Genomic DNA, 15,319 nt, shown 5'->3' with positions numbered 1-15,319 from the left:
AGAAGTCTCAGGGCTGATGGTCCTGAGCTGGAAAGTGGCATGAGCTTCTTCCTCTAAGGTAGTTTAAATGATTTGGCCAGAACCTCAGATTTAACCGATGTATTTTATTCTCAGAGGCAGATTCCAGTTAAGTTGCAGTAATTAACTTTTTACCTGTACAAGCTCTCAGCTGTTTAAATTTATGTCCCTTTATGAGGAAGCTTGTTCAGTGTATGTGGCTTTCAGTGCAGCCTATTCAGCACACCCTGGGCTGTATTTTGATCTGGCTATATTTTGATTGCCTGAATTTCCCATACATACACAGTTTTGTTCATACTCTGGCTCATCAGTAGCCAGCAAGGTTGAGATGGAGAAGCAGGGTTGAAAAATTACTTTTCTGTATATCTGGTCACACCACAGAGGTACAGTCTAGGAGCAATCCTGAGTTTAGCCAACTGGAGTTGAACAAAGGAGCTAGTCTTTTACGTCTCATCTCCACTCTGTCACCCCTGTCAGGTCACTCTCTTACACATACTGTGTGTGCATGGAGATGGCACAGAGAGAGCCATGACTTCAGGGGACTCCCTGACTCCTTGTTCAAGAAAACATTCCAAACCCCTCAGCCTTCCAAGGACTTGCAACAGGACCCAGGGGCTAGAGCCCTGGCTATGAAAATGGGGCAAATATGGCTTTTAAACCCTTGGTGCTGCGTTGTACCCAGCCCTAGGCATTTACCTAGCCTGATCGATGAACAGGGACACTGGTGTTTTATTATTCTTCTGGAATTCTTGTGGCCAAATAGGAAAAACAATGGTGTTTCATTGCCTAGGTAGACTTCTTGGGGGATTCTCAAAGGTATTTTGAAGGCAAATATGCTCTGAAAATCCCAAAGGCATCTGACACCTGGTGCCCGTAAAATGTAACTTCCACATAACTTGTATGTGTATTTGCAGAAAAGATACACAAAGATTCTAAAGAGAATGTTAAAAAAAGGCTGATAAATGCATATTCATAATTTTCTAGCTCTAGAAATATTTTATAGGTCATACACCTGGAGTGCTTAGTGTGGTGCACAGTGTGGACCTGTGAACAAATATTTAAACACATTGAAGAACCCCTGTAGTAGTAAGGAATCTGATGCTTTTTTGAATTGCACTACAAGCATCTACTTTCAGTTTTAGGTAAATTCTTGTTATTTGGGATAATTTTCCTTTCAAGTTTTAAATTGAGTAAAATTCTCATTCAGTCCACACACTTTTGCAGGATGTGACCTATAAGATACTGCATTTTATCATAAGTACTCTTAAAAATTAATTGCAGATTTTTTACTTTGTTACTTTAGTTGCTTCTGAGATATTATTATCGTGTTGTTCTTGCTTTAGTAATTCAAGTTTTAAATATATTTTAGATTTTTTTTTAATCTTCTTTATTAAATTACCAATGTGTTTTCTTAGGGTAATGAAATTAAAATACTACTTTAAGCCAAACTTTACAATTGCTTGCAATTGGAATTGAAGAATGCCTTTCCTTAATCAGTAGCTAAGTCAATATGTATGTACGTGCTTGTTCTCGTGTGGTCCCATAACTCAAAGGTGAAGCAAATAGAAGTTGCTCAAATGCATACTTGTCCTGACTTCAGCAAGAGTGGATTTTTAGATGTTTGTTTATCTAGAATGTTGTGTTTTGGCTCACTTTAACCCCTTGGTTTGGATATGTGTGTTAGCAAAGTAGTCTGGCAAAGCACAAATATTTTAACACTATTGTAGCAATTTGTAAAATTAGAGGGAGATTGCCGTAATTTTGGAGATGCTAAAAGTTGCCTGCCATTTCATTGAATTTTGCATATCTATATCTCACTGGGAATGTTTTATAGTGTGACAAAATCTTGAGATATTTTACTTAATTTGTGTTTGGCTCTTCAGTGCCCTGTACGTTGTAACCTGTATTCTGAGCAATTCTGAGCAAACCCTTTGCACGTGGTTTCTGCAGCAGGTAGCTATATATCCTCTCCAAGTAGGTGGCAAAATTGTGTACTGAGTTGTACATAATGAAGCTTTTCTTTTCTGGCCCATCAAGAACATTGAATATAATCAAAGCCAGACAAACTTGAATAGTTTCTGATTGCTCATTGTCTGTTTAAACAGTTCTAAGCAGGGAGCTAAATTCCCAGTAGAACTTTCTTGAATTTTTAGAACAAAATTAGTCCAATCCAACTTCTTCTTAGGAAAATACCCTAAATACCTGTTATATTTCCGTAGTTTGAGCTAATAGGATAATATATTCTTTATTGCTACTTGTAGTAGGTAGCAAATGAATTTATGTGTGATTTATTCACAGACTAATATAACCCATGTTCAGAATGTTTCCTTTCTTTCAGTGTCATGTATATGTGTGTGAATAATTTCATTCAGTGGCATGCTGTTTTGGGCAGTGTGAGGGAAAGTTTTCTGTAATGTACCAAGTAACTCATACATGCCTTGAAGACCTCCAGTGAATCTAGGTTCTTGTTGGGTGGTAAATATGCGCTTGAGTGATGCAGTACAGTGTGTCAGTTGTTCTTGGGCCTGAGTCTCTCAGTACTATCTACAGTGTGTTAAAGTGCACAGAATTGCAAACTCTACTCGGAATTTCTATAAAGACAAAGTAGTTGTGCCAAGAGGATCATAAGATTTGCTGAACAAATGCGGCTCATGTTGATTGCAGTGCTGGTTTCTCTAATGTTAGCAAAACCTGTATGGAATGATCCATAACTGTTGCAGTTTTCATTTGTGCCTGTTTCTCTAACTATTAAAACGATGAGCTGTTGAGAAATGGCTGAAAACCAGTGGCTTTCCAGAATCTATGATATGTTTGATGGTAAGAAAAACAAACTGAGATAAGCAAACCTGTGTCTCGGTTCAAAGTTTCTGGATACTTTTGTGCTTATTTTGTAACAGGAATAGTAGAAGTGGTGGGGAGGAAGTCTTTGCTCTGCAGATGACTAATCAGAGGGTGTCTTATTTCTGTCCTCTTCCAGAAATCGAGGCCAAGGAAGCTTGTGACTGGCTGCGGGCTGCTGGGTTCCCGCAGTATGCACAGCTTTATGAAGGTAGGCACTGAGCTTGCAAGTCAACCATCCCTTGGCAACTTTTGGACAGTAAGACGTAATATTCACCAATAAATGAGGTTCAGGGGCACAACTGAAGTGCCAATACATTAAGATGACTTGTAGGGACTGGACTGCTCTCTGCTACCCACCACATGCCAAGATGTGCCAAACCCAATGAGACTCTGAAGCACTCTTGGAGTTTTAAATTTGTTCCAGGTTCCTGATTCAGTCTGAATCTTCCAAATGCCCTCATAGAACAAATGTAAAGGTTAGCACCATGGTACATTCCATCTAGTTAAAACACAAATGAATGTAGTCATCCACTGCTACAAGACCAGTCTTGGAGAAATACGAAAGCTGTGTCCAGCTCCACTGGCCAACTCTCCTCATGGAGCAGTGATAGGAGATACTGCATATGCATGGGTGCATCTGTATGGCTCATGATTCCCAAGTCTTCTGGTTTCTTTCAGAACAGTTTGCTTTGGTGTTAGTCACAGGCTCACTATGAAGGGAAAAGGAGCATACAAGCTGCTGTTGCACAGACGTGCAGCTCCTCAAAGAGACTGCTGCCTTCTGCAGTCACTTGTCCTTCTGTAGGATGGGTTCACTTTGCGCGTCTGCTCAGTTAAAACTGTTGTCTTCATTGCTTCTCTAACCTACTAGGAATTTGCAGTTTTGGCATACAGTTCCCACACTGATGCATAGTAACATACAGAAGTTTGTTTTAAAGTGTAACATCCTTTTTATGTATGTATACTATTGTTCAGAATTTGCCCCCCACACCATTTAAAATTACTTGCATTGTAGTGAAATTATTATGCACTCTTAACTGCCTCTTCATTTTTACAAAATAAACTCCAGCTGCTGCTTTGTAAGAGTGAGCATAGAAAGTTCATTATTTACAGTGAATAAGTGTTCAAAATTACAGCAAATGCTGAGCTGACCTTCTTGAAAAATGATCTTGTTGAGCTTTGATTTGCAGCTGCATTGGGAACATGAGATGATAATAGCACTTTCAAAAGCAATACTTGGCAAAACTTTCCTTCACCTCTTCAGAAATTAAATTTCCTTTTTCCTTTTTTTTTTTTTTCTTTTTTGATGCTAATGGAGGTGCAAAGATTTTCTTGGGATGCGGAGCTGGAAGTGTACTTGCACTCTTTCTTATAACGGAACGAAATTTTCAGCTGAATATGGGGGCTTGTGGGTTTCTTATTATCCTGAGCTGTAAATCCTGTAACAAATCACTTGCAATCAGAAAATGCATGGTAACCTGTTATTACCATTGCTCTACCTGGAGATTCAAAATTTGCATGAAGTTTCTAACATACGACCATGTCCTGTCTAACATCAAAAGGATCACAGAAGTGAGAGAGAAGAGGTGAGAACAAGGCCAGCCATACCCATTGAAAAGGCAGCTGTCCTTATATGAAAACAATATACCATTGTCCTTTGCAAGCCCCCCTGGCAGCAGCAGCAACAACAAAACCAGCAACAGCATAGGTTAAGACTTGTGCAGACTATCAACTTCTTCAAGTCACCTCTCTCACTTAAGTTCTCCCACATGTTTTCCTGTGGGCTTTCTAAGATACTGACTTTCTCAGTGGAAAAACTTACATCAGCACTGCTGAAAAATACCAGTTGAATGCACTCACCCTCTTTACTTGCACTTTTGACAGAGAATGGTGAAGGGGAAACCTATGAATAAATTGGGTATTTTATAGCAGCTCTGAGAAGTTGCCTATATGGAGTGCTCCCACACAGCACACATTTAAAATGGAGATAATTGGTGAATCTTTACCAGTTGCTTTGCTAAAACTGCAGTTTTCTGTAGAGAAGACAGAATTCCTTGCATTTTGCAGATTATGTCATAATTTGTTTATTCCTGAGGCAACTGTGGAAGCTGCAGATATTCCAACCCTGGAAGTCTTCATGGCCAGGTTGGATAGGTCATTAAGCAACCTGGTCTAATGGAAGGTGTCCCTGTCCATAGCAGGGGACTTGGAAGCAGATGAACTTTAAGGTGTCTTCCAACCAAAACCATTCTGTGAAAATCAGGACATATAAATTCATTTGTGATATTTTATGTTGGTATAGAAAATGCCTTTCTAGAAATTATCATCAGTCTTATTCTTGTAATCATTCCAACTCCTTCTTTCCCAATCTCTAGAAATTAAAAAATTTGTAGATAATTACTTGGACCAGGAAAGTTGTGTGCAACTGCAGCAGTATTTTCATAGACTGCCCTTGTATTTCTGTGTGCCCTGAACAACCAAAGACTTTGGGTGGGAGTTTTGGCTGTGCAAGGAATGCCAGATCAGGACCCATATGACAGTGAGGAATCTGTGGAAGACAGTAAATAATATATATGTGGTTGCTGCTTCAGAGCTGTAGTAAATTTTCAGCTCTCTGCCAACATTGTTTCATCCCCCTCACTCTCCCAGTTGTTTACCTAAATAATCTCCTAAGGAAAGGAGGTAGTATGGGCTCCACGCTGCTTGGCTTGCTTTAATTTCAGTCCTTATCTCATTAATGTTGTAACAGTGTCAGACTTTTAAATAGCTTGATTAATAGCCATGGAGATTGGGTTGAGGTTTTTTCATTCTTTCACAGAGTTTTAGCATTTACTAAGATATTTATATAAGATATTAGTACTTTGATGGAGATTGTATATTTATTTTAAGTAAAGCTAGCCTGAGTTAGCTTGCACTTATGTTTGAAGCTTGTGTTTGCCTCTTTCCCTCCCACTATTTCATCACTGCTTTGCTCATTTTTCCTCCATTCTGCTTATGAACTTTCAGTTACCAAAGCTTGTCAAAAACGTGTACACGAAAAGGAAGCACCTTTGGCATTTGAGATGATAGCATGTGTTTACCTAAGAAGTGCCAATCATTGGCATTTTGATGAGCTCAGCTGGAGGCAGCTGGTTGTTTGAAATAACATACCACTGGGAAAAAAGAGTCATTTTGATTCCATCTCTCTCTTTTCCTACAGATCTTCTTTTTCCAATTGACATTGCTCTAGTCAAGCGAGAGCATGACTTTCTGGACAGAGATGCTATTGAAGCATTATGCAGGTAGGTGAATAAAAATCACACTGCATTTTGAAACAAAACCCTTTCTGTGTAATCAAAAGTACCTAGAAAAAGCACAATAAAAACATACAAAAGTATGTGGTTTTCTTGAGAATAATATGTTGGGCTAAGTAATGTTCAGGAATCTTATTTAAAAGAAAATTTGAAGGAGAGTGGCCAGAGTCTTTGTGACAGGGATTTCATAGGCATATTTCTTATTATTCTTCTTTGTTCGCTTCTAATTTGCAAACTAGTTAGGCATGTGAAAGCAGAACTCTGCTGGCTATAGCCATGTGCACATACAACTTCAGCACCCATTCCCACACAGGAACTGGGTTTTGGAAGCAGTATTAGCAAAGCGATGCTGGTGCACTCCCTTACCTTGGTGAGCAGCCGTGTATACAAACAATGTTCTGTGTATACAGACCCTCCCGCTGGCCTCAGTGCATCACCCTGTATAATGTGGCTGAAAGCGATAATGTAAGCCAATCTAATTTATCATTACTGCAAAGACTGACCTGCCCTCAGCCTCCCATTAACTAATCTTTGTTGTTTATGGGCTTCTTCAACAAACTTGTTCTCCCCACAAGAAGAGTCTTGATAGTCCTTTGTTGGGTTAGTAAATTAAATCAGTGGAAATGTGTAATGAACTACAGAGTAGGTGTGAAGGATGGGGCAGGACCCCACAGCCAGCTGCAGGGGCAGAAGGGATGGGTAGAGAAAAAGAGGGAGCAAGACTTGTTGGTGTGTGGCAGGATGTTTTTTACAGAACCACAGCCTCAGCATTACTAGTTTGGTCATAAAAGTAATTACAGTGGCCCCATTTGACATCATCTAACATTAACACATCCGTTATCTCCTCTAGTGTGAGTCTGCAATCTTAAATGGGGGGGGAAAAAAAAAAAAAAAAAAAAAAAAGCTTTAACTTTTCATGTCTCCTATTACCTAGAAATAAGTGCAGTTTTATACCTCTGTTCTTCAGTATGGCAGCTTTCCAAACTGCCTGCAAAATGAATGCTTTTGCATACTGCATGCATGGTGTCTGCAACTCTAAATGTCAGTAATTCTAACAAATTACAAAATCCTTTTAAGAACAGCTTTAAGTTTGTAGTGTTCTCATGCCACCACTGCCATACTTGGAGGGAAAGAGAGGCACTGGAATTTAGAGTTCCTCAGAAATATTTACAAGATTTTCAAACTAAGAAAACAGATTTGTTGTCCAGTCATTAGGAGGGAAAAATTTCTTTAAGGTTAAAGTCACACTCAAGATGTGCCGTGCTCGACTGTGGGACACCTATTCCATTGATGTTTAACTGTGATGCATTGGTGTACTTATTTGTGTGCCCTAGAGCTTATGAAGTCATTGAACAGAAAGTACAACAATGTGAATAAATGCTGGTTCCCAGAAGTGTGGTCTTTCCTTGTAAGGAAAACAATAAACAGTGAAACCAGAGTATTTTGGATTTGTTGCTCACCTGCAAGATGAGCAAGAATACTTCTTAACGTGGGATTATTTAATTATATGGGGAGAAAAGGTAGCAGATTGTTTTTCACTGGTGAAAGTAAGTGTGCCCTCATATGCCTATGAGACTTCCTGCTCGTGTGATGCATAGAAGCAGTTAGGACTTTTTCTGAACATAGAAGACAGTAAAAAGATCTGTGTCCAATGGAAGTCTGCATTGCAAGTCTTCTAAGAAGGGTGAGAAAACCAAAATTATATGTGTATATAGTTGTTTTGTGAACATAGGAAGTCTGTAATAAGGCTGCTAATTGTAAAAGAAGCGCTTTCCTCTTCAAATTGTTTTCTGTGTAATATGCATAAGAAACCACCAGTCTTGAGACAAGCTACCACTGTAGCTTGAGACAAAGATTTTAAAGGCTGAACTATGTCATTCTGAAGCCTGTGGCTTATACATTAGTTACCTTTTACAAGGTAGCTTTAAAACTGTCACCAAAGTTTCTCCAGAAACATTGAGATTCCCACCTCAAAATGTAACTGAAGCAATTCAGTTAATGGTTTCAGATATCTGAATTTGTCCTTTTACCATTTGTGTTAGACAAAAGCAGTGCACTATCACAACATTTCCACCTTTAGACTTTTTTTTCCACACCTCCTTGTTTAATTTTGCAAAGCTCATTAAAAAACATGGGGAAGCACATACTTTGGAATGCTGCCTTTCTGCCTGCAGCCTGGGTTTATTTTGACTCATGCTATGGTCAGTGTGTAAACAGTAAAGGGTTTACTCAGTAAAAGACTTAGAACTGTTTCACCACCTAAGTCCATCACTGTTTCTTGACTGAAAATCAGAACAGTTTGGGAGTTATTTGCACTTTCAGCACAGAGCTAAGTGAACACTGCACTCAGTGGATGGTAACAGAATAGTAAGTGGTCTGTACTGAGAATCTTCTTTTCTGTTTAACAGGCAGTGTTCTGCCAGCAGTTCTAATTACCTTGTTCTGATTGCTGATTGTGAAAAAAGTGTTTTAAAAAGACTATAGAAACCACAGTAACAGGGATTTCTTTTTTAAGTTTGAAGCATTTTAGATGATAGTTTACATCTCAATAGTATTGTTAATTATCATTTCATTATCTTATTAATGTGAGAAAATTAATGTAACTTTAAAAACAGCTAATTAGTAAATGTTTTGTCAGATTCCTTTCTAAATGGAAACAGTATCAATATCCACTCCATTAAGTTTTTTATGGAAGAATTTCAAGTGAAAAGCAGCTTGAGGCTTGAATTAAAGAGATAGCATATGGCACTCTGTAACAGTAGAAGACAGATGGTTAAGAAATGTCACTTAGTGATCTCGCGATGAAATGCGGGGTTAAAAACGTAAGAGTGATGACCCCATTTAAAGTTTCTAGGATGCTTCCTGAGGTGACTGTGCAAACCACTGCTGGCCGTGGTTTCATAAGACTTTATGTAGATTAATGACTGGGAATTTTTCTCTGAAGGATAACTGGCTGCATCACGTGCTGATGAAACTAAGTACTGAAATATGCTTGTCCTAGAAGTTGTTGCTAAGTACAAAATACATAGCAAGCCATGATGGAAATCCTCTGTAATCTCCTTAAGCATAGCTAGAAAACTGCCACAGTACATACGCAAGAGGTTTCTTGAGTCTTTTATCATCAGGACTTCTCACTCAAGAAATCAATTGTAATGTATTTGCATGAGCAGCATTCACTGCTCATATCATTTGTTTTGTGGAAGAGTTGGCCTTCTTTGCAGGTTAGAACATGCAGATGAACCCCAGAAGGCAACGTAAAGGCTGTCCAGTGCGACCAGAAAGCCCTTGTATCATCAGTTAGTTATAGCTATGATGGAGCTGGAATTTGCCCTATAAGACAGAATTACAAGTTTAGGTCCATCAAGAAAATATTTTAATCTTTAAAAATTGATCATACAGTTCCTCAAATTGGAAATTGTAATTTAAAATGCATAAGTCTAGTATTCTGCGTTCTTGCCACGTTCTCGGTGCATGGAGTGAAAATTTCTCCTGTGAATGAGAACAAAATTAATTACCCGGGGTTAAAAAAGACTTCACCTCCTAAGCTCATATTTTAATTTGAAAGTTAGCTGTTCACACTTCAGTTTTTCATGGTGAATGTCTTGTTCAGGCTGCATTTCTTAAGAAAGGTTCAGGCTGTACTAGTTTGGCCATTTCTGAGGAGAAGACTGGGAAAAATGCATCATTTACTAATTTCTGAGAGAAGCTCTAGTGCCTTATGTTTTGGGTGCAGGAGGTTCAGGCTTCCAGTGTAATTGCCACTCAGGGCTGATATGGGCCAGTCTTGACTCCGGGTCTGGGACTGAGAGGCAGGCCCTGCTGCATTGGTCACCCTCAAAAGGAAGGGTTTTGTAGAGTCCAGGTGAAGAAGTCTGAATAGGAGTACCTGGAGAGTGAGGAAAAGTGATGTCTTGGAGATAGAATGCTCCATGGGAGCAAGATACCATCTGGATGTGAAGATGTATAAAGAGAGGGCTGACTCAAAGGCATTTGTCTAAATGATGGGAAAGAATATTATCTTGTCATCCAGACAGTCATCTAGAAAGTGGCCAGGGTAGGAGGCATTGTTGAAATTGAGACTGAGACAGCCAGAAGGTGAAACAGCTGTAACTGCTGTCTGCAGCAATCCTGCCCTGTCCCTCCATCTCCCATCTTCAGGAAGGTGTCATTGAGACAGGTTTGGACAGAATAAGACAGAGCTAAAGAATGAGGCAGGCCTGCTGAATGTCAGTAGGGAAATAATAAGTTGAACTTATACCTGGGAATGGAATTACCAGAGCCAGAAGAGAAAATTGTGGTTCATTAAAAAGCATCCATTTGATGAGATCTATAGAAAATCAATTTGTGAATATATGCTTTAAAAGTACTGCAAAGCATATGTGAAGGTTAATGACAGTTGTATAGGTGAATCTCATCCTGACATTGCCCAAACTCTATAACCTTAGCTTTGCAAACTCACTAATGTGTTTGGAAGGCAATTTTGCATCTTGCGCTGCATTTTCAGTGGTTTATAGTTCAAGAACCTCGGCACTGCTGAATTTGAGCAGAAGTTGAAGCAGAATGTGTGATGTATATAATGAAAGTTGAAAACTTGAGGCAATTTCTGCAGACTATTTAGATTTTAAAGGGGAAACTGTCAAATGTGTAACAGAGACTTTATTTGCCTCACTGCTATTGTATTTGACCTCACTCATTGGGGGTTACCTTATCTTACCTTCATACTAATTTTTGTGAGATGTGTGCTGGGAGATCTTTTTCTTAAATACCCTCTGTGGAAACAGAGGTCTTTGCTCTCTGTTTTTCCACCTATTTCAGGGTTTTTATTTGAGTAGAAGAAAAGTCTGGGGATGTAATCTCTGTGAAATCAGAGATTGTCTTTATTAGTGGTCAGACAGGCTGGAGCTAGATAAAGCCAGATCCAGGGATTCAGTGATAACTTCTCTCTGCATAAGTCAAAGGTTGCAACACTGTGAAATTCGTAAATTATTACACAATGTAAAACTGAAACCAGTTTAATATTTCCTGGTCTTGAGATCCAGGAGTTGGAGAGGAGAATGTGATTATAGCAAAGAGAAGGAGACAGCTTTCTGATGCTGAAAAAAAACCAAACCAGTTTTGTTGTGTAGCACATAGATGGGACATTCACTCTTCACCTGCACCGTAAATACAATTCCTCTGAAATTCACTGGATGTGTGTGGGTACATGTAGCCACCAGCTGCAGCCAGCAAGACTGAGCTTTTTGCCTTCTAAAGTCAGAGCAAAGATGAAAATAGAGAGATCTGGATAACTTTCCTAACCTGCCACTGCCCTACTATTTGACCCATGCCATTTCTTCCTGTTTCTCTTCTTTACTACTGTGTTGTGGCTGGGTCTAATTATAGATCAAACTGCCTTTTCTTTTTTACTTCATGACTACTGCAAAAGCATCAGTAGGAGCTTTCCCATTTTCTTTGATGACTTCAGGATCAAGCCCTGTGTAAATACCATCTGCAACCAATCCCAGGCATAAAAGGCAGGAGAGAAGAGAAGAAACTAGTAATTCATACCCTGTGCACACATTTTCTAGATTCAAGTTACAAGTTTCATGAATCTGAAAAAACTCCTCTGAAGCAACAGAGCAAGTCTGCATTTCTTTTTTTGTTTTGTTTTAGTTTTTCAGAACTGCAGATACAGGCTCTTCTTTACACTTTGCTCAACCGAATTATTATGCGAAAATTACATAACTTACTTTGGAAAGAATTAGGCTTTCTAAAGCTCCTGTTGAATTTAGCTGTGGTCTGGTTGAAAGAAAAGAGCAGCCCTGCTCTTCTGCCTCTTCCCTGCACACACAACTCTTCACGTAGCTCTGGGGACTGACCTGGGGGAAATTCAACCCCAACAAATATTGAAAGGTTAGTTTTCAGCTCAGTTAGTCTCCTCATCCTATGCACAGTACAGCCTCATGAGTGGAAGGATTGACACAGGGGACTAAACCATGACTGCCATGGAGCTGCTACTTCAGCTTTTCTGCCTTCTGCATCATGCCCAGCCTGTTTCTGCCCTTTACCTTGCCATAGCACCAGCATTTCTCTAACCACACTTTACCAGTACAGATTTTAGCTGAACCATGTCCCAGTGGAGCAGTTTCGGGGAAGGTGAGGGTGTGGAGGTCAGCAGCCTGCACTTAGCTGGGCTAACCTGCCATGGAGCTGTGTGATGAACAGTGCCAAGTTTGCTCTGCTTTAAGCTGTTTGTGCTCAGTCCTGCACACTGAGCATGTGGGGCAGAGGTGAGAAGAAAGATAATTTTTTTTTTTTATTTTAGGTGTACCAGCTCATTAACTCATTGAGGAATAGAGGAATCATTATATGAATTCATACAGTTCCTCAAGATGTGCATCCAGACTGTTACCACATTTCACAATGAGTCTGGTTAACTGTTGTCTTTGCAGCAATTTATTTTACTTTAAATTTTAGTCCTTCAGAAAAACATTTTTATGTATAAAAGAACTTTACAGTTTAGAAAGGAAAAATCAGGTCTTTGTTTTGGTGGTTTGTTTTTTAAACCAGCGAGTTGTCTTTTCCCAGGACTGTATTGAAAATAATCATTGTCCAAAAACAAAATGGGCAGCTAAAAAGTGTAAAATAAGATTTTCTTCCAGGAAGTTTTAGCTTAGAAAGTACGATTTTAAAGCAGCATGATTTTTTAATACAGTCGCATGTATACAGTGCCAAATAAGAAACCTTTTCTGTTATTTTCAGTCTGTCAGGGTTGGTTGTTTAAGGGTTCAGATGTCTGCTATTTAGAACAAACATCATTATTACAATTCATAGGATGTGATGCACTTCTCAACTTAGACTAAGTTTCCGTTAACTTCTCTTTACTTTAATTCGGGTAATTGCAACAAATAGTCATTCATCCCTCCCTCTGAAGTTAGAGAACAGCCAAATGTAATGGGTTAATAGTTAAGTACAATTAGGGCTCTAATTGAAACTCTCCTTGTGGCTATTTGTATGCAGAGCAGTTTGGGGACAGCCTTAACAAAAGCTTTGAACTGGAATAGCCCGTGTCAAAACACTGGAGTGTTCTCTTAATATGGTTTCCTTTGCTCTTTGCAGGCGCTTAAATACTTTAAACAAATGTGCAGTGATGAAGCTAGAAATTAGTCCCCACAGGAAAAGGGTAAGTTCATTTAACATCTTCTGTTACAGCATTGTGCATTAATAAAACTGAAAAAAAACCCATTTAGCAGATTGCTTAGCTGCAGTTTAGGATAACACCTGAGGAGGACCTGGCAAGGGCGCACAGTAAAAACTGCTTACTTTTGTTTTTGTGTTCTCACTAAATGAAAACTACAGGGCTTGGCTGTGGATAAAGTTATTTGTCTAGCAAACTTTTCATTAGGATGATGCTTCCAGTCTGAAAAGCACTGGACTTCTCTGTCTGCCAGTGAGGTTATCTGTGTTGTAGCCTGCACTCAAGTAGGATTGTAAAAGTAGGCTTGATGGCCATGATGACTTGACCTTAATGTTAGAACATCGTCTTTGACACCATCTACAGTTTTGGTTCTCTGCCATCACATTAGAATGGTATCATTTTATTTTATTATGATATAAACAGGATCATTTAGACTGTGCTTGGCCTGCAAATGAAAGGATTGGGCACATTGTTTCCTTTCCAATATATTTACAGAATAGAACAGCTACCCTTTTAGAAAGTTTGCATGTTTCCAGGGAGCTCAGCAGGAATTAGAAGTGGTTGCTGAATCTTCAGGATCCCTGTGTAGCACGGTGAGAAATAAGAGAGTATCTACTGTAATTTCAGTAAGGTAGTACTGACAGAAAGCTGAGTTGTTGGGGTTTGCTAGTAAGGTACCACTCAATAGCTGTCTTAAAACTATGTGTGTGTCCTAGGAGGGATCAGTAATTGATACCATCCCCTGGGATATGACAACTGCAGATAAAGATGATTAAGGCAATACAATGCTGCCCTACCCTTAACAAGAATGCATACAAATGCTCTGAGGTTGTTTACCAGGAATTAATCCCCTCTTTCCCTATCTGTTTCTGGTATGTTGGAAACAGCATCCAAGCTCCAGAAGATAACACTCTGAGGCAGCATATGTAGGAACTCCTTAAAAGTAGGGGTAGACAGCTGGATTACCATTTATGACTGCCAGAAGATTTCTCGTCCTTGTTCCCGAACCTTTAAAACACTTCAATGATCAGTATTGATGTTAAGAGGTCAGACCAGACCTGACTTCAGGTCCAAACCCCAGATCTTCCGGAGTCTGGATGTTACCTTTTGTTTCAGTCCTTCTTGGTTTCCGTTCACCACTCATGTTCTGGCAGATGGACTTGGATCCTATTCCCTTTTGTTGTTGGAGTCAGTAAAATCAATACTTAGCCTTTAAAGCTTTTTAACACTAGGGGAAAATTGTGCTGGCAGAAGCATGTATTTCTTTATGTTTGCACTGACTTGTTTGCAAATTAAGATCACCTTTTTTTTTTTCCAATTAAATCACATTCACCACCAAACCATCATTATTATCCACATTCACCACCATCGTTATTACCCATTTGCAGTTTCAGGTGACTTTTTTCCTCCTGAAAGCTTTAAAAAAGCAAGCAGGACTCTGGTTTTTGGTGGGTTTGTGTTGTTTTTTTTTTATGACATGGACATAAGTCATTTGTAGTAGTGGGGAAACAAAGAAAATGATGCTTGCTCTGTGGCTTGTGTATTTGGTCATAAAAAATAAATACAGTATTTCACTTATTTTCATAAGTTAATGAAATGTCCTATTAAAAAAAAAAAAACAAACTAGGATATGATCAGAATGTAAAGTATATGAAATATGAATAATTTACTTGTTTTTCAGAGAAGAAATGTTTGTATTCCTGGCACACAAATAGTTACAGTTCAGGGATTGCATGTGTGTTTGTTTTTAAATTAAAGTGAATTAAACAAATGAAGTGAAATTCATGGGGCTGGGTGGCAATTAGTGTTCCCTACTTTGAATAGCAAAGGTTATTTTGTGGATTCATGGTGTCATATTAAAATTTCTTCATTGGTTTTATTCTTCCAATGTGAAATTTTCCAGATATGTGAAAGACCAAATATGTCAGGATCATTCCCTGTCAGTATTTAGATGAAAAGATTGTAGGCATAAGAGATGTGTGTGTAATTG

The 15,319-nt window shown here is 38.9% G+C and overlaps 1 protein-coding gene across 1 annotated transcript in view; it reads left to right on the top strand.

Annotated features, from left to right (window-relative positions):
• Positions 1-15,319, top strand: part of DLC1 (DLC1 Rho GTPase activating protein) — a 223,423-nt gene that overhangs the window by 194,256 nt on the left and 13,848 nt on the right. The window contains 3 exon segments of the mRNA XM_050338816.1: positions 2,996-3,067; positions 6,059-6,140; positions 13,251-13,314. Coding sequence (XP_050194773.1) covers positions 2,996-3,067; positions 6,059-6,140; positions 13,251-13,314 — 218 coding nt within the window.

Source organism: Myiozetetes cayanensis, unplaced genomic scaffold, assembly GCF_022539395.1.
Source record: "Myiozetetes cayanensis isolate MyiCay16 unplaced genomic scaffold, myiCay2020 scf7, whole genome shotgun sequence".
NCBI classification, from domain to species: Eukaryota; Metazoa; Chordata; class Aves; order Passeriformes; family Tyrannidae; genus Myiozetetes; species Myiozetetes cayanensis.
The sequence above is the reverse complement of the archived record's forward strand: the minus strand, read 5'-3'. Positions and strand labels throughout refer to the sequence as shown.